Raw genomic sequence first — 18,968 nt, 5'->3', positions numbered from 1 at the left:
GCCTTCACAAAATACTTCTTGACTCTTAGCACCCCTTGATAGTACGGTTTCTACATTTTTTTCAGAAGAACTTTGTCCATTTGAAAAACTTGAAACCGCTGTATGGAATTACAGTAACCTTCTGAAATCATCTAACTGACCTAAGAGACTTAACTCCCACCCTGTTTGGTCTTTGATATTTTACATCAGATTTGTATTTTGGGTTCTTTTGAGCAAGTAAATTGTCCACTAAAGACAAATATTCTTTTAGGCACACATTACTCCTAACAATATATTACACAAATGTTCAGACAGGTCTTGCTATTAAAATTTTAAATTATAGTGGTTTTTCCAAGTAACTGAAGCCTGGGGTTTTTTATGGATGTGTATTTTGGTTACTGTACATGCTAATCAATTCCCACACTGGACTAGGCAGCTGAGCCACTCCCCACCAGAAAGCCGATAACTTTATTTTTAATAACTAAGCAATGAAGGAAGTATTTATGTCCTGCCTTATGCATCTTATCAAGCATCAATGCTTTGGCAATCATTTTTACCTGGGATGTGGCTATACTGCTGAGTAACATTACAAAAAAAAGCAGGAAGACTGAACTCCTTGCCTCTTAAATGAATTCTTCATGGTATAATTTATTCACAGTATAATTTATTTAGCTTAAACTTACTGTGGCTTTTATTTGGGAATTATATGTGAATGTTCAGTAGTTTTACGGAGAGGAGAGTATCACATAGCCTAACACATGTGCCTGAATCAAGACCTTGGTACTGTCCCCAGAGAAGCTGATGCCTGCAGCAAGTGACTGAAGGTGCCAGAGCTTGGAGCTGGCCTGCAGGTAACGCAGAGCCTCCCAGCTGCCTGCTGGAGGGACCTACTTGCCAGGCGAGTGCCTTCCTCCGGGTACTGCTGCTGAATGCCTGACAAAAGCCACGGCCGGCTGAATAAGGTTCAGTTCACATCAGTAAATCAAAGGCCAAAAATCACCGTAGGAATATTGTGATTACCTGTAGTACTGAGAAAGCTAAAATATAACTTTAGATCTAAACTTTATTATGGTATCAAAGGTATCTGAGCAATTGTAACTGTCATATAGAGATAGAAAAGAAAAAAGCCCCAACAGCCCATTTTTTATTAATTGGAACTGCATGGTTACAATCCCATCACTTAAATGTCAAAGCTGTTTAAGCATCTTTATGACCCCCCCCAGTTATATCCCCATTGTATCTAGCATATGAACGTCAGACACGGCCACTCTCTACTGTATTTTGTTACATGGTGGTATTTAGATATTAAAAGACAAGTGTAAGGTGCAGAAAATCTGAAGAGCTGCAGATTACAGAGTGTCAGAGTCCTTTACTACAGACTTCACTCTGTTAAACCTGTGAAATTTCTACCCAACGGAGTCTACCTAGGAGCTGTGTTCCATGCCCAAGATCTGAACAGTGCCTAGATCAGAGAGGGCACTAGCTGAAGGATTTTAATTTATCACAGTTTAAGCTGACTGGGAACCCTGGTGTTGCAGACAGAGGTTAGTCCTGGTCTGTGCCCCCACTTCCAACTGCATTACCCTGCTTACATCAGACTGTCTCACCCATCCAATTGAAATACAAACTTTATTCTTCTTTTTTCTTTTCTGGCAATGTTAGTTTTCAGCTGGACCAGGGAGTAATATCGGCATACTCCAAGGCTGAGCAATTCTGAGTCCTCATGCAAGGAAGGCCACAGTAACCACAAGTGAAAAGAGGTCTCCCCTTGCACCCTCCTTTTTAGAGATGTAGTCTTAAAGTAGGTCAAGTTTGTCTTTAAACCCCACTCTAAGATATCTGGCTGTGTATTGTTGTAGTGAGCAAATTCAGCGCTGCACATGTTTCTCTGCTCTTCCTTTTAAGTAGAAACTAGCTTTTTCTTTCCAGAGAGGATGCTTTGGCTTTTGATATTATTGTGTTCCCAGTCGGAAACAATTTGCCCACTCATTAATGAAAGTAGAACCAAACAGAGTGCCTTCTCCCTTCCATATTGAATTCAGTTAAAAAGATTTATAAGCCTGATTAGTATTTGAAGAATAACAATCACTTTAATCTTTGCTGGAAAGCCTGGCTGGGTGATTTGTTTTTTTCTGTCTCTCAGACACAGCTGGCTAACAAGTGTTATAGAAGACATGCACATAATGTTATGAAACACAGAAGATTCACTCTAGGAGATTTTTGTTTTTAAAATGCATATTGCCTTAAAACTCGTTTGGATTGTCAGTGGTAGGGTCCCAACTGCTGCATGCTGCTGTCTGAAAACTCTTGTTTTCTTTCAGTGGGAACAATACAAACAAGCAATAGCAGCTGAAAAACAGCATAAGAGCTCTTGAGACTGACGTGAGCTGAGCACAAGCACGCAGAAAGCTCTCAGTGCCACCTCGGTCTAGCTGGAGATCTGTTTGTTTCTTCTTCTGCATTTATGTCCTTACTATGGCAATACTGTTTCACATGCCGCAGTGCAACAATGGTTCCCCTCACCATTAGCTGTGAGTAAGGTGGAGGAAGTACTTGTAATTCCTAATGTTTGCTTTCCCTTCTCCCCCAGACTTGTTCAGGACAAAAGAAATCCCAAGTGTCAACTCTAATTAAAACACTCTGAAACTCACAATGTATAAAACATTGTAAAAATCAGGCAAAACAGGAATGAAAGTAAACACTACACATTCATGTATGAAAATGCTAACAAACGCGTGATGGAAGTTGCCTCTCTCACTACAAGTCATACCAGTGCTGAAGTCCCAGTGTTGATGCAAAAAGAATTTTTTCTGTCCACAACAGCTCTGTAACTGTGTTTCTAAAGTAGGGATAAGCTTATCGGTAGCCCAAGGCACGCTATCTTTATTTTGAAGACAATGTGAAGCTCCATTCTTGTGCAGTACTTGAAATAAACAGGAGCTGTGAGGTGAATCAGCAAAGATGTGGAGGCAGGCAGCTGCTCCCTGGGCTGCATTAGTCTGGCTATCGCATGCCAACGACGTCTGCAGGACACAGCATCAGATTTGCTCTGTTCCCTACAGGGGCTCTTCTGCAGCTCAAATGATAAGGGGATGCGAGTCTCAAGAAAAGCAGAAACTTCTATTAAGTTCTGAATGGCCACAGCACACAGCACAATACTGAATGAGGAATCCCAAAGGAATCTATTTAAAAGAAAAATATATGTCAGTAACAGGCTCAGGTTTGGAAAAGGAAGGTTTTTTGCATGGTTACTTTTCAGGATAGATACTCAGATATCAAGTGGATGGGTGACTCAGAAATACCACAGATGTTTACAATTCTACCCTTTCTAGAGTCTCTTCTATAAAAAGATGGCAGACAACTTTATAAGCCTTGACGGATTGAGCATTTCAACATCCTGTTGGGTCAGATGATAGCAACATAATATTCACATTAAAGACAAAATAAGACACTTTCCCACAGTCATAAAGCAAAATGAGAAACAGTAAGCAGTCTAAGATTTTCTTCATGCAGAGTTAATCTGGTTAGTGGGCTCCTGCTCAACATACACTCAGTAACAGCATTCACATCATAACCCAACCCCCCAATCCCATTTCTACGTCCCTCTCTGCTTCTCCTTCTACACATAACATCTTATCCCACAACTCTTCACATGGAGAATTATTTTCTTTCCAGCTGATGGTGTTCTTTGTCCTGTGTATGACTTCTTCCCTCATCAATGATATCTGAGACTTACCTGTCCTTTATAAGACAGATGGGAACTGCTAGAGAGCTAGCAGCTGTCTAACAATCTTTGCCACCATTATCAAGCAAATGTATTCTGGCATAAATCTATCATACCATGACCTGGAAAATATTGTTATGACCCTGGCTGACTTTGGGTCAGAAGTTTTATCTGTGTGGATGGGGTCAGTTAATGACAGTAACTGCTGGGAAGAGGTGCACATGCTGATAAGCCAGTGCACTTCTCAGTGTGGTGATATAAATGTTTTGCATTCCCATATACAATGTGTCAATTACTTGGGCCCTGAATGCAGAATGTCTCCTACAGGTGTGTAAAAACTCCCCCTTCCCTCAAGAAAACGAAGGTACCTTCCCCAAAACCAAGGCTCATGCAAAAACCTTGTATGGTCTTCTTTCAATTACACAAACATGAAAACAAACGAGAGCAGCAATCTTCATTCAGACCTGACTTTCTACTCAATGGTTTCCAAACAAAATCAGCTGTGTGGCACATGCTGCCAAAACAATAGCTACCAGATTAGCAGATGGTATGTTGTGAATTAAATGTTGACACAAACCCAGATATACCACTCAATCCTCTCTTGACACCAAAACTTATTTCCCTACTATTTTTCTCACCTCATGATATTTACACAAAGCAAAAAAAAAAAAAAAAAAAAAAAATTTTCTTTAGATACTCCATCCGGATTTAGAAAGGACAAGTTTACCTGCAATATCCTATTACTCTGCCATCTTTACAAAAAGCAGAAAAATTCAGTTTGTTTACTGTAAAAGAAAACATGGAGCAAGTGGTTCTGAGAGCCTGGATACCTCTACATTTATGTTTGTCCCCCTCTGCCTCCACAGTTGCAGTAACCAGACGCTCCACCACAGTCCTCACACCCCCTCCAGATATGGAGAAGTGTGAGCTGGTGGTTTGAGTCCACGGATGTACTAATCCACCAGCTGGCTGCAGCTAAATCTCTGTGATATTATTCGTCACGTCTCAGTTCTGCCCCGCCTGTTATCTCGGGGAGCACTAAACTGGGTCTCTCCCTACCCTCCAGGTATTGGTTTTCCCAAAATTTTAAATTTCTCCCCTTCTTTCTAACACAGCTGAAACTGCCGAATGACATCGAAGTCAGTAGAGACAGAGCAGGCAGATACGATCCCATGGGCTTTGTTTCCTCTGGACTCCGGGTCATTTTATTAACTTCACTGTTTACAAATAATAGAAAACAAAACAATGCAAAGGAGCATTTACATAACCAGGAGTTTCCAAACGCCCGGAATCTTGAGTTCAGATCTAAACACCAGAAATTGGATGCTTAAATCGCAGCGTATTTTTCTGCTCAAACAACTGCATTTCCAGAGACGCATCTCGCATGAAACACCGCTTCCCGACCCCGGCCCTCGGGATCAACAGATGAGGGAATCTCACCGCTTCTTTTTCCATTTCCAACATTTAAAATATAATTGCTGTCAGCCAAAGTACCAAGATTTACACCCACTGAACGAATCGCGCACACCTCGCGGGGAGTTTACAGGAGCTCGCCCGCCTGCTGCGGGGCCGCGAGGCGGCCGGGGCCTGCCCGGGCGCTGAGGAGCGGCCCGGCGGTGACGCGCTCGTCTTCCGACCGAGCCAGCTTCTTCCCCCACCTCCCGCTTGTTATTCGGAGCTGTGCCGGGGGAGGGTGACCACAACCCCGACCCAGAAAGACGCGCTCCCGCAGCCCCGTCCCCGTCAGCCTCCGGCCCCTCAGACAAGCGGGGCGGGGCCCGGGCGCGCTCCCGCCCGCGCCGCCGGCCTCCGCCCAGGAGGGGGCGCAAAGGCGCAGGCGCAGGCCTGTATCGTTCCCCCCCGCCCCCAGCGGTGAGGCCCCGATCGCGGCGCGGGGTGAGTAGCGGCGGGGGAGGGGGCGCCAGGGGCGCGCGGGGCGTTCACCGTCACCCGCCGCCTCCTTAGGCGCCGTTGGAGCATGGCGGCGCTTTGGCCCTGCGCGTTACCTCCCCGCCGGGCTGCTTCTCTGGGAAACGACCCCCTTCGTCCCCGGGTTAGCGGCGGTAGCGGCGTTAGGAACCCCCTCACCGCCCGGGGGGAGGTTTCTGCCCTTGCCCTCGCCGCTTGTGCTGCTCGGGGGTCGGTACCGGGGAGCCAGGCTGGGCGGTTATGCCTGACGGATGGCCTGGCGGTGTGCCACCCTGCCGCCCTGTGCTCGGCCGTGCCTTGTGCCGGTGTGGTCGCCGTCACCCGGCCTCCATGCTGCCCTGACCTCCCCGCCGTGCCTAGGGCCTGCGGGAGGAGGCCCGGGGCCATTGCTGGGTCGAGTTGGTGATTCCTGTCCCTGGGTCCTTGTCTGTGCTCCTCTTGTGTAAACTACGGGGCAGGGGTCCTTAGCACCGTGTGTCCTCTGCCCCTCAGTAAGCGGGATTAACCAAGGGCGTGTTTTGCTCACCTTGGCTCAGGTGGCATCTTGCAGGTGACCTGCCCCTTGTGTGTAAAAGTGAGACCTGAGTCAGGGCTGCTGAGATGGGTGGATAGAGTGACTGCATGACAGTGGGGCATGAGCTCTCCTGTCACATGTAAGGCTTAAAAAAAAATTAAAAATATTCCCTGGCATTGTCTTTTTAGCCAGTGGTCTGAAGACCCCTACTCGGTCTGCAGGTAGCTAAAGCATTAGCCAAAGGCAAGTAAAAAACTCCAAGCCCATTATCAAGTCTTGCATTTGCTTTATAGAGATGTGCATCTCCAAAAGTTAATTTTAAGATGCACAAAATTGACAAGATTGGAAATCAGTGTGCTTAAGCTGGGAATATTAGCTAACACCAATAGCAATCATATACACAAAAATCCATGCTGTAAGAAGACAAGCTGAGTGTGAACTCATATTCAGTGAATGTAGTTCTTTCAGTTTTTTAGAAAAATGATGTCTATTTTTCATTCTGTTTTTAGGAAGTATTCAACAATAATTCAAATGTCTTCCATCAAACCTCCAAATGAAAATGAAACACCCAAAGAGAGAAAACCAGGACTGAGGAGTGTTCAGACAACTATGCTCTTCCGAGCTGTGAACCCAGAGCTTTTCATTAAACCTGTAAGAGGCTCATTCTGAGAGAAACTAAATATGCTTGGAGAGACACGGTTGCTTTAAAATAATCATCGCAATTCTGTGTGCATTATATAACCAACTCTTGTTATGCAAACCACTCAGTAATGTAACTAAAAATATTTTTACTTTTTTTCCGCTCTGATTATTAGGAGCCCAGAACATTACATGGTTTATTCCAGGGTTTATTTCACTGTTACATTGTCTGATTCTTTAGTACCTAGCCAAGTCACTTTCAGAAAAACTCTTTACAGGCATATTACCCATGTAATTTGACAGGTTAAGTAATAGGAGTCCTCTTTAATATTTAAAAGGGAACAAATCATAAAATGCAAGCTTTTTGATATGAAAGGAAGGGATTTTTGGCAGCTTTTCAATATTTTTGATTTTTCTTTTTCTTGCTTTAATAATTAAGTTGATGATACTTAGGTTTTATTTACACTTGCAGAATCCAGCAAGACTGGGTGAAATTTCGGTCATATAATAAAAGCCAATATTAGATTTTGTGATGATAATACATGATACGTTTTAGAGGAATATAATGAAGGTTGCTTGGCAGGAGCAGAGTCCATTGTCCCAGTAGTATATCCAGATGAATTCTGTTAGAAGTTTGTAGTAGCTCCCTTTAACAGTTGGTTTTGGCCTGTTCATTCATGCTCAAGCAGCATTTGTGACCAGCAAAGGGCAGAGCACTAGGCAGTGCAGTGTTCTGTCTCTGCAAAGAGTCTTCTTTTTGAAAGGGATTCCTTTTGCTATCAGAAAATCGAGTCTCCCTTCTTGCTGCTTATCAAAGTCATTTGGATCAGTCTGCAAGAAGGCAGTGATGATTTTTGCAGATACAGTTTTTTGCACAATAATTTACTGTTCACTTTCTAAGCTGAGATAGAAGAATGTAATGTTTGTGTTGAATGAAAAATGTTTTGACTAAAAACACATACTAATTTTTTTTTTCTTGTCAGAACAAACCTGTGATGGCATTTGGACTCATAGCAATTACCCTCTGTGTGGCCTACCTTGGTTATTTGCATGCCACAGTAGAGAATAAAAAGGAACTCTATGAAGCAATCGACAGTGAGGGGTCCAGGTATATGAGGAGGAAAACTTCCAAGTGGGACTGAGAACGTAAGGAAGGAAATCAGCAAATCAGTCACAGAACTTTTCAAGGCAACTACTATTTTTTCCTCTGTCCATTGAAATAATGGATAAATGTCTCTCTTACTATTCAATCCAATATAAGTTGCTTTATAAAATGCTGTGCCTGTACGAATAAATTGCAATTAAGATACATACGAATTTTAAGAATTGCTGTCTGCGATCTCCACAGTATGTCAGAAGATAGGCAATTAACTTAGAGGTGCAGTCAGCACTGGTAAATGCCTTAGAAATTCACATGATAGTTCAGCTCACTTCTCTCTTTGCTTTGATTAAGTAAAAACATACGTTTGTCTTATTTTTTAAACAGAAGGTATAATGTATTGTGTGTGCAAAGAAAAAGTTGATCTCTTGAAAGTTGATAATTAACAGTGGTGCAAGTAAAATAACTTTAAGGCAAGAAAGATCTGATAAAGCAGTCATGGAATAAAGGAATTTGTAAAACACTGGCCAGAATAATCTTTGGATGCTCATACACTCTTCCTTATAAATGGAAAAAAAAAATCTGTAGCTAGATAGAGGAGAAAAAGTGACACATGAGTGCTTCTTCCAAGAGGAGGGCAGGAGAACCCCAGCCATTACCTTTCCTGTTTGGCATCATATAGCAGATCAGTGAACATGCCAGTATCAGCTTGCCAGTCGATATGTATAACTCCAGGTTAGCCAGAGGTTGTGTAGTGTTCTTGACTGGTCAGCAGGACTAGTTTATTTAAGCTGCATTCAAAAATTAAATTTATATTGCAAAGTACATTATATGACATTAATTTATTACAGATTAGTGAACTCAAAATAAGGAATGGAAAGTCTAAAATCTACAGGTTCTTACAGACAGAGAAAAGAACGTATCCACCTGCACAAGCCTAGTCTTGTCGAAGAGCCCCACGTGTGGGTTGGAGGCGGCCCCTCGGCAGTAGCTGGCTGCTGCCGCTGTGAGTGCGGCTGGAGGGCGGGCGGTTTTTTTAGCGCAGGAGGTGCTCCCCTGTGAGCCTTCACCTTGAGCAAGCTGTACAGGTGGGTGCTTTCCTTTTCCAGCACTGAGGCCTTCTGTGAGCTCCTCCAGCTGCTTCTGTGTGATATTTCCTAGACGGTATCCTGTTAACCAGACTGCAGAACGTGTGGTGGGAGAGCACACATCAGGCCGTGCCCTTTTTCCACTACAGACCCTCATTAACGCTCTGGTTGCATTTTTCCCTGCGGCTCCTCATATTTACAGGCCCATCAAGGGCTCCCAAGAAGCTGAGAGACCTCTTTGTTAACCCTCTCCTGCCCAAGGTGGCTTCTGTCAGGCCAAAGAAGCAGCAACATGCAGAGACATCTGCTTTGCCACTCTGGGAATTGCTTTGGGTTTTGTAATTGAAGGATTTTGCTACTGAAGATAAAAAATGTGACCCACTGCCTTGAGGGACAGCAGTTGCTGTATGGGATGTCTCTGCATTTCCCTCTGAATCCTTTGCCTTGAACCTATGATTTTCATCCTGTGTGTGTTTTATAGTTACCTGTATCCCAAATTCAGCTGGGCCTTGGTTTGGCTACCTCATGCCTGAGAAGGGAAGTGAGCTCTACCTGCAATAAAGCTATAAAAAAAATAACATTTTTACAGCCTTTAAAGGCATATTCCCCTCTGAGCCTAGCTGCCTCACAACAGCAAGAACCTGGGCAAATCTGAAAACTTGCAGGTGAGGAAACTACTTGCCTTTTGATTGGTGAAGGAATTTCCAGGTGAATTGATGAAATATTCAGAGCTATCACATGCTGTGTATATCCTGTAGAATATGTTTTGTTTGATAGGATGTGATGGATCTTTAGAAACTAGTCTGTTCTTTAAAAAGGATCACACAGGATTTTAGCTCTCTTCAGTTCATGCATGAATCTTATATGTTTGCATGAATTTAACTGATTTTTTCCAAAATCAGTGCTACAGTAAGCATTTTAACTTATTTTTCTGGAGGCTTTTAAAATACGCACTTTGATCCTTATACCTGCAGGTGATTCGAAGTGAGAAAGCCCAGTCTCTTATTTTCACATATTTGAGAATAATGCAGGAATGGTGTTCTCAAAATTTTGGATTATGTTTTGTGAAGTGAATATGGATCTGGATGTTACTGGGGGGAAATGAAGTGGGGGTGGGGGGAATGGTTAAAGATAAAGGTGTGGGACTGACCCGGGCAGGATCTGGGCGATGTGCATGGCAGTGGCACTTCAGAGAAAAGCTGTGTGAGATGGGGCCTCTTATCTGTTGACTGGAGTCGAGTCCTGTTAACCAGGTTAATTTAGAACTGCCCTGGTTGAAAGCAGAGTATTTAGTGTTGTTCTTATTATTAAGGAGCTTCTCCATTTTTTTTTTGTGGCAGCTGTTGTACAGGTAACTTTTAATGCTACAAAAATGATATATAAACAGGAGATAAAGCAGTGCAAATACAGAGAAGAATGTAGTAAACTAATGGGTGTTACAGTATCGATACTGGCATTTGCTATTTTAAGTACCTGATTTATATCATAAAAACTTTGTGTGTATAGGGATTAAAGGGAAAAAAAAAACACCACCAGACAAAACTACATCAGTAACAAAATTTGTTCACTCAACTCTGAAAGCAGTTTCCCTTATGCGTTTGGAGGGTAAGCAAACAGCACCAATACAATTTGTTTTGTTCTGCTTTTATCAGTTTAATCTTCAAAGTAGTAATAATTATCTACAATGGATGGCAGCTGGCTTGACAGCAACTGTGAGTCAAAATGATTTCCCGGGCAAAGGCTCTTTCAGGTTTTTGCCAATTCTTCATTGTCTGTGCTGGCTTTCACATCTTCACCAAGAACAGCAACAAAATGCTGAGATTCAGATATCTGAAACGGTAGCTATTGTACTGTTCCTAAAATCTCCGTAGACTACATGGTTTCAATGTTGACATTCAACAACAAAAAAATGCATTGAAAAGCCAAAGCCCGCTGTGGCTGCTAAACTATTACCAGGAAAGTTAGTTCTTTGTGAGCAAAACCAGCCCTGCCCAGTAACAGTTGCTTCGCAGGGAGCTGGATTAAGGCTGGAAGGGGTCACTTCATGCAACCCTCCCTCGTCATCTGCCTGCAGCCTGTTACCGAGTTGTCAGCATGTGTGAATCCTAATCTGAAGGCAAATGTTTCGGTTAACTTGGTAAAAAGTAACGGTCAATGATTTTTCTCTCTTCACCGGCTTGCATGTTTTCTGTAGCAACAAGAAGTGCTTTGCCTGCAAGCAAGAGATCTATCAAGAATAGTGTTCTGACATTTTAGTAACTCTATTACAGAAAAATACTAGAATACCACAATGATTAGAAATCCTGATCTGGACTCCTTTGTTTGTTGCGCTGTATGTTCAAAAATAATGCCACCACCACCTTCCAGCACTACTTTTGGTCGGATTCTGGAGTATAAGCCTTTCAGAACACAGTGTTGCACTCATTGTAATATACTGGGTAAATTTGCTTCTGAAATGCTTTCCTCACAATCTGAGATTTAGGAAAACTCCAAGAGCTGTTGTATCCATCTGTTCTTGACAGTCATGAAGCCATTCACATCTTGGTAAGAAAGAACTGCACTTACCTTCTGAATATTAATAAACTGGGTATATTCAGAGGGGGGGGGCAGGGTCAGCCGTCCTGTGGCGCATGAAGGCATTGAGGCTTGGGCATAATGAAGTGCAAAAGAGAATTAGCTGCAAGACCGTTAGCAAATGTTTTCTAAGGCTCCAGTAGTTTGGGAAGAACTATGCTTGACTTAACATTTGCAGAGATCATCCCCTCATCCTTCAACAGGACACAGCTGCAATGTTTTATCCTGAATCCTACCTTCTTACACCTGATTCTGGCTGCTGACCTTAGACTGGGGCTCTGGAGAGCCTCTTGGGCTTTGATTTTTTTTTTTTTTTTCTGGCATACCACCATCAACCTCAACAATGAAGGAAAGCGTATGGTAGCATTCATATGTTTGAGTGAGCAATATATGCTATGCCTAATTGTCACAGAGGTTTCTGATCAGCAGTGTAAAGTTTTGTAGAAATCGTGTTGTGCATTTTAATTAATGTGCGTCGTAAAGAGGAGCATGCTTGGTTTCTGTTTTAAACAATATCAAGAGATTATCTGTACTGAGGGCCCCGGCAGCAGGGTGAGTGCTGTGCATGTCTCAGAACAGGAGGTTTCAGCCCTACATCGACACACACAATGTAAAACACTGATCAGAAGGCCAGAGAGTTTCTTTTTAAATTATTTTCTCTTTACTGCTTAATATAATGGACTGAGGGAACTATGTAGTCAGAGCATAACATGCTTGTTGCTAAGATTTATGCACTGTTGGACTTCTGTTTTGCTGATTTAAATCAGTTGACCCCTTTGTCCCATCCTGCTGCTGTTTTCCATGTACTTCATGTTAGCTCCATGAGAGGACTCTGCCCACCCATGTGGAGTGGGAAAGAAGGCTGGACTGAAAGAGGGAGACTTAATCCTCCAGTGGCTGTGTGAAAGCTAGATCTCCTGTGGCTCTATTCCTGTCAAGCACAGGCTCTAGGCCCTGTCAAGCACAGAGAATGGGATCCAAAGCAATACCCACCCAGGCTTGCACTGAGTAGGAAAGGCAGAGGGGAAGGATCTGAAATCCCACTTTTGTGGGGGGAGTTTTGGGTTGCAGAAAGGCATCTTTATCCACCTCCCTCTGCAGTAGCTTCTCTTCTGGGCAATCCTTGGTGCTGAAGACCAGCCTTTCAAATGAGTTGTCAGGGCTACCTGTTTGCTTTCACAGCATGTCCCCAGGAGGAGATGGTGATGTTGACATCTTACTTAGACCCCATCCATGTTGCTAAAGGCTCCCTGGCCTAGGACCTGTGAAGCAGTGTGGCTCACCTCCACGCTGCTTCTCTCCCCCTTTTAGAAGGGGTTAGCTATGCTCCTGCAGCATTGGGGCTGCTTGGGCCATGGACAGACACAGCAGCCCTAGAGACAGAGGGATTGCTCTGTTCCAAACACCTGAAAAATTCTGCCATATCCCCCTGAGAATATTTATTGTGTGTCCCAAGAGTGGCATGAAGGAATCTGAGGGCATCTCAGGGCAAGAGACCTCACTGAAAGCCTTGGAGGACTCTGAGGGCACAGGGAGGCAAAGAGGTCACCATCTCACCTGTAGTATCTAAAGGGAGCACAGCTGTCCCCTGAGCAATCGTGAGGTTCATTCACAGACAGAAACAGGTTAATCATTCCCAAGAAAGCTGAGGAGTGACCTATTGCTTGCGCTGTGTGGATGGCCGCTAGGACAAGGAGTCAGGAGGGGCACCTGTGATGCTCTCCCGTTGTGCAGCCTTACCTAGAAGGTGAGAGTTGGGTTCAGCACCTTCCTATTACATATATGGAACTGCACCAGCAGTAACAACTGTGTTTTCCTGTATGTGAAATGAGGGTGTGTGCTTTTTAGCCTTTTGATTTTTAATTCAGCTGCGGAGCCAAGCAAAGGGGTCAGGGGAGGGGAGAGGCACAGGTTTCTGCACTCTGGTTGTTTGCTGTGCATGATCTGCTCGTGTTGATTGTGCAGAGATTGGAGCAGACATTCAACAAGAACCACATGAAAAGAAGGAGGCAGAGATACAAGAGCACACTGAAAAAATAAAAGCTGAACTTTGGTCTCAGGTAAATTAAATTATACTCCTGTCATTTAAATGATGAATATTCTTTGGACTAATTGCTATAGCATAAAGACAGCTAATAAAGAACTTTGAGGTCACTGCTATAGAGCTATCATTAATTTCAGGTCCTCTTTTGTTCACAGATTTCTGTGTGCACATATTTCTCCAGTTTTTGATCACAACAAAGCATACTTTAATAACAAATTTTACATCTGGTCTAAAAATGGCCCCTAAAGCACACAGAAGTTATTGGTTGTTAATGCTGTTCCCCATAGTGCTATATAAAATTCTGAAACAGTCCTTTATATATGTGTATATATATGTATACTGTTACAACTGTGGTGGCTCAATGCTGTGTTGTGGCCACATTTTAACAGGAATCACTGCAATAAAATTGCCAAATGGGCCAAAATGTATGTTGCCATCTGGTTTTAAATGTAACTTGCTCTGATTCTTAAATAGAAAATACAGAACTATCGATTATGTAACCTCCACATCATCTTAATGGATTGTTAATATAATGTCAGCAGCTATACTTAAATAATAACTTGTTTTAAAGACTGAAATGCGGAAGCAAGATGCAGTGGATAAAGCTCTCAAAGAGGCAGCCGCTAACCACCGTGCATTTGTATAAGACCTTAAACAAAAACTTGGAAAGAAATTAAGGGTATGAACAGGTTTGCTTTCATTACTGTGGAAATAGCCAGTGTGACAGAACCATGTGTCTGACAGCCAAGAATGTCATTCTAGGTTAAAAAAAATGGGGTTTTTTCATGCTTACCATAACCAGGACCTTCATTCATCTGAGGTTTGAACTCTGGTGCCAGGAGAAGTACTTGGCCTGAAAGATGACTGGCTTTGTCTTTGTGCTAGATGAGATGTGAGCTTGAGCTGGCTGAATTTTTAATTCACTTTCAGCACATTTCAATTTTTTTTTTTATTGAAGAAGTTTTTGGTCTTTGAAAATTCCTCATCAGGCCTTGATTCAGCCAGCCACTGAATCTGATTAGGTGCATTTCTTAAGGGCAGTTAAATATAGGCTTAATTTTGTATCTGTCCTGAAATTTTGTGTCCATCAAAGCAAGAAAGCTGATTTACTAAACCTGGATCCTAAGTGGGGTGGAGGAGAAGGAAAACTGCCAGCGTATGTATATTCCTAAATGAAGCACAGCAACTGTAGCTTTGAATTTCTATATATGCTTAGCACATGCTTTACATGGCTGTTTGGATATCTGAGAAAAGACTCAGAGATATCTGCCTTTTGGATCAGAGCCCTCCTGCTTTCCGCACTGCTTCACAGGGCTTTTTACCATTTTTTACCATTACTTTTACCAAGTACTCCTCAGTCAGGCATTACACAGTCCGTCTAACACCTGTCATCTTTAGTCTTGCAGCCTCCCACCGGCGGATGAAGGGCGCACAGAGAATTGCTGGCTTGTTTTGCTTTGGAATTTTATTTTATACAAGTTTCTAAATAGCTATCTGTTTATACTGCAGGCAGTCAAAGCAATGTGCTTGGCATCTCAAGAGGAAAAGCAGGGAGGTTTACAGTGGTCTTAAGTTTCCGGCAGAGTTCATTCCATTTTATGGATCTGTTTTCCAAGGGAGCTCTGTCTTTTGCTGTCATAGCATCTGCCAACAATAGTTGGCAGAAGCTCTGTTTCTCGTGTTTAACCATTCAATTACTTGCCATAAGCCTATTATATATCTTCATAGAACTGAGTGCTCAGGATTTGAACATGTACCATTTGTCCTGGTAACATTGGCTCCAGTGACTAAGGACTAGGGAGCAGATACAGAATTCTACAGCTGAAACAAAAGAAGAGGCAGATATAACTACGGTAATTGCAAGATATTTTAAATTTGGTGGTTTGTGTTTCTTGCAGTTCATCTTAAGAGGTGTGTTAGCAGTGAGCTAACTGCTAGTGAGCAGTTAGCTTGAAGAGGTGGTGGCAGAAAATGTACTCAGCATCTGTCTAAGCAAACAGATAGTGGCAGCCAACAAAACATATCACCGAATGAGTGATTGAAGTGGGTTTTTACGTGTAGGATACGTCAAAGACAACTGCTTTCAACTGATAACCTCGGGAATGGCTTCTTGCAGCAGTGCTGATGTGGCTGTTCCACAACCACTAATGGTCAGATGGTTTTAGTTAGGCTTCTTGTAGGCAGGTCTTATTACTCCATTTGCCAGCAGCAGACAAACAACCAGTCTCCACAAAAATACACAGAATACAAAGCTTGTACATTATGCAAGAGATTTACAGTAGACCTCATGTAACTCTGCTCATCCTGTATTAGGAAACCCACCGAGATCTAAGCAGCCAGAGCTTTCCCAATAGTGTTTTGTGACTTCTGCAGAGAATGCACTTGTCAGGGGTCTTGGAAAGAACTACGAATGGTGGCAATGCAGCGTAGATCACTGGGAACCGAGTTAAGTGGGTTGGATAGCTTTACTGGATGGTCAGGTTTGGCACTGACTGTAATGACAACAGAGGTATAGTGGTATATACCAAGTTGTCTGAGATTCCAAATGTGTGTATGTCCATCCAGATCAGCTAAGATTAGTGTTGTCATACCTTTATGTATCAGCCCAAGCAATATCTTGCTGACAAGGATACCAAGGATCAGGCTTCTTTTCCATCTCACTCTAAAACATTCCACCGGCCATGTGAGCTTGTGAAGAAAATACATCAGGAAACCTTTTGTGCCTTACGTAGAAAACATGGATGATGTGGAATTGTGCTACAGTAAGTCACTGTAATTGCCCCATAATATTTTCCTGAAGTCTGTTCTGCTGGGCTTTGCTGGGGATTGTTTAAAGACAACTGAGCAATAAGCTGTTGTCACTAATTACGTCTACTTTTAGCTTTGCTTAAGGAAGAGGTGAGGAAGGTAAAGGCAAAGATGCAGCAGTACATGGAGGATGAGCAGAAGAGAGAGGCTGAAGCAGTGCATAGCTCACAGACTTCAGTGCGTCCTCACGGAGTGTGCCCAGGAGAAGATGCAAGCGGTGGCTTAAGCCAGGAAACAGGAGAGGAAGGCAGCCCTGAAGGAAGCAGCCAGGCAGCACAGGTGCTCTTAGAGTTTCTGCTGACTTGGCTGGCAAACATGCTGTGCTAAAGAAAATAACCAGAATTGCATCAGCGTTGCTCAGATGCGGGTCTTCTAGGAAAAGATCAATGCACCCTTCAGAAAAAAATGGTTTTGGAAATGTTAAGGACCAGCAAGAGTTACAGGTTCGCTCTCTCTTGCTGATGCCCCATACGTATTTTATTCCTAAAAGCAAGTATCACAAAGCCAACCAAGGATCCAAAAGTTTTGCTTTTTATGGCTGATTTAGAGTTACCAGAAATAAAGATCCCAGGGACCTACTGTACCATTCATGACATCTACGTAAAACTGAAAAAGATGTGTTCATATGGAGATCTGCAGGGTACAGGAGATTCTACCCATATAGATAAAGCTTTGTGAATTAAACAGCTTGGAAGTCAAAATAATAACACACCCCTCTCCCTTAAGAGTGGAATACACTTCATTTTTTGACAGCACGAACAACAAAATAACACTATCACAATGAAAAGATCAGTTCAGGTATGTTCCTTTGCAAGATTTTTTTTTTTTCTGAAGAGTCACACTGAAGTTTTGATCCATTATTTAATACCTTCATTTTCACTATTAAAACATGCCCTTTCTGACAAAGATTAATCACATTCCACATAAATTTAGCTGGTCTCTTTAACTTCTCATGTTAGCAGAGTTCTGCCAATATATCTCCAGCAAAGTGGAGGAAGCAATAACAGAGGGCAAAATTTTTTTTCTCTGCATTGAAGTATTTGGCTCAGTAACCTTAATGGATGCCTAATGCACCATTCTTTACGTGTCCCTGAGCCACTCTGGTGAATAGCACCCATAATGTTTTGACTACATAATATAAATTATATGTTTTATTACTGACATGCTAGCACAAAGATGTTCTCAGTACCACTTAAACAAAATCACAGATGAATCTGTAGTATAGAAATCAGTCCTTAGATTTCACTTCAAGCATTTTTACTTGGGGACAGAATTGTTCAAAGTCTATTTGAAAATCAGTGTGTACTTAAGTGCTAGCTCAAAGAGAGACCTGAATGAAGAGTGAAATAGTAATCCTTTATATCTTTCATTTGGAAGCAAGCATCATTAAATTATCACTGGATGAAACACATGCAGAAATAGAATCTTCTGCAGCTGCCTTTCTCTGCGTCATCAGTGGCCTTCTTTTACCCTATTTTGTTTCAGAGGTCCTACATCAAGTTCTGATTTCATGTATATTTATAGTTGAATAAGAGAGGTTTTACAACAACCTGAATAGACTTAAATTGTTTTTTAAATAATCTTTACTACAGGTGTTCCCTACAAATCTTTTCTTTTTCTTTTTTTAAATAGAGCAACTCAAAGAAGAACATATGTTAGCTGAGGAACTGTATCATAAGAATATAGAGCAATTAAAGAAAAATGTCATGACCTTAATATTGCCCTGAGTATCACACAAAAAGAGAATCAGATTGAGACTGAAAAAGAGCTCAAAAAAGCAGAGACTCTATATCTTGATGAGCTGGAAAAAGTGATGGTTACACTGAAAACAGCAGAACAACAGGTAAAGACTCATGCAAAAACTGGAGAAGATGACAGATTGGAAGGGCAGCCTGGAAACTGAAACACAAGCAACAAGACAAGCTTTTCAAAAGTATATTGATGCCACATTTCCTAACCTATCCCCTGGACAAGCAGATTTTATTCTGCCATTCAGAAAAGCATTTCAGCAGAAGGATACCCCAGAAGCAGCAGAGGACAGTGACAAGTAATATAAGAGAACTAGTATTAGAAGTGTGATATTCACAGCCACAGGTAAACAGAACTACAAATGCTGGAGAATAAATTAATCTCTGTTCACTGAATTATATGAGTGTGGTTAGAACGATACAGAGAAAAATACCCACCATTATATTAAATAATGAAGTGATGGGCCATGCTTAGAAATTATGCATTAATTTTTGTTTTGCAAATGCTAGGGCAGAGGTTGGAACATATAGCACTTGAGGACCTTCTTGCTTCTTGAGAAGGAAAAAATCTGAAAGTCTGATCAGAAAATCTGTTGCTTAGTTAAGCATCAGCGCTTGGATTGTGAGGACTGTTGGCTCTGCGCCTGAATACTCAGGTGTGGCGTAAGACACACAAGCTTTGAAAACCTGAAGCTTGGGTTCTGAGATTTACAGGGCAGTTATTCTATGTAACATTGTGTATGTCTATATAGAGTACTTGCAAGTGAGTGGTTACATGACCTGAAAATTCAGCTGGCTTGAGAGCTTGCTTTTGGGCAAAAA

At 42.3% G+C, this 18,968-nt stretch overlaps 2 protein-coding genes and 1 long non-coding RNA gene across 4 annotated transcripts; 2 read left to right on the top strand and 1 right to left on the bottom strand.

The window, feature by feature from the left end:
• Positions 1-1,108: 1,108 nt before the first annotated feature.
• LOC141921258 (uncharacterized) lies at positions 1,109-5,496 on the bottom strand. Its single transcript, XR_012622604.1, has 2 exons — positions 5,232-5,496; positions 1,109-3,161 (listed from the first exon to the last, which is right to left on the bottom strand). It is a non-coding gene; the product is annotated as an uncharacterized LOC141921258 (long non-coding RNA).
• SMIM8 (small integral membrane protein 8) lies at positions 5,485-8,407 on the top strand. Of its 2 annotated transcripts, none has more exons than XM_074819607.1 (3): positions 5,485-5,599; positions 6,656-6,797; positions 7,769-8,407. In XM_074819607.1, exons 2-3 carry the CDS (start codon positions 6,678-6,680, stop codon positions 7,925-7,927), a joined length of 279 nt encoding a protein of 92 aa, XP_074675708.1. In that variant the 5' UTR covers positions 5,485-5,599; positions 6,656-6,677; the 3' UTR covers positions 7,928-8,407. The 2 variants fall into 2 exon arrangements, with proteins under 2 accessions (XP_074675708.1, XP_074675709.1); XM_074819608.1 differs by lacking the exon at positions 5,485-5,599 and adding an exon at positions 5,687-5,756.
• A 2,182-nt stretch (positions 8,408-10,589) lies between these two features.
• On the top strand, positions 10,590-18,600 carry C3H6orf163 (chromosome 3 C6orf163 homolog). Its single transcript, XM_074820771.1, is given in 8 exon segments — positions 10,590-11,410; positions 13,512-13,606; positions 14,162-14,269; positions 16,483-16,556; positions 16,558-16,688; positions 18,031-18,093; positions 18,096-18,246; positions 18,248-18,600. Coding segments are annotated over 8 exon segments (972 nt in total). The 5' UTR covers positions 10,590-11,262; the 3' UTR covers positions 18,450-18,600.
• The last annotated feature ends 368 nt before the right edge of the window (positions 18,601-18,968 follow it).

The sequence above is a fragment of the Strix aluco genome, chromosome 3 (genome assembly GCF_031877795.1).
Source record: "Strix aluco isolate bStrAlu1 chromosome 3, bStrAlu1.hap1, whole genome shotgun sequence".
In the NCBI taxonomy this organism is placed as follows: Eukaryota; Metazoa; Chordata; class Aves; order Strigiformes; family Strigidae; genus Strix; species Strix aluco.
This window is presented reverse-complemented; position numbering and strand designations above follow the sequence as displayed.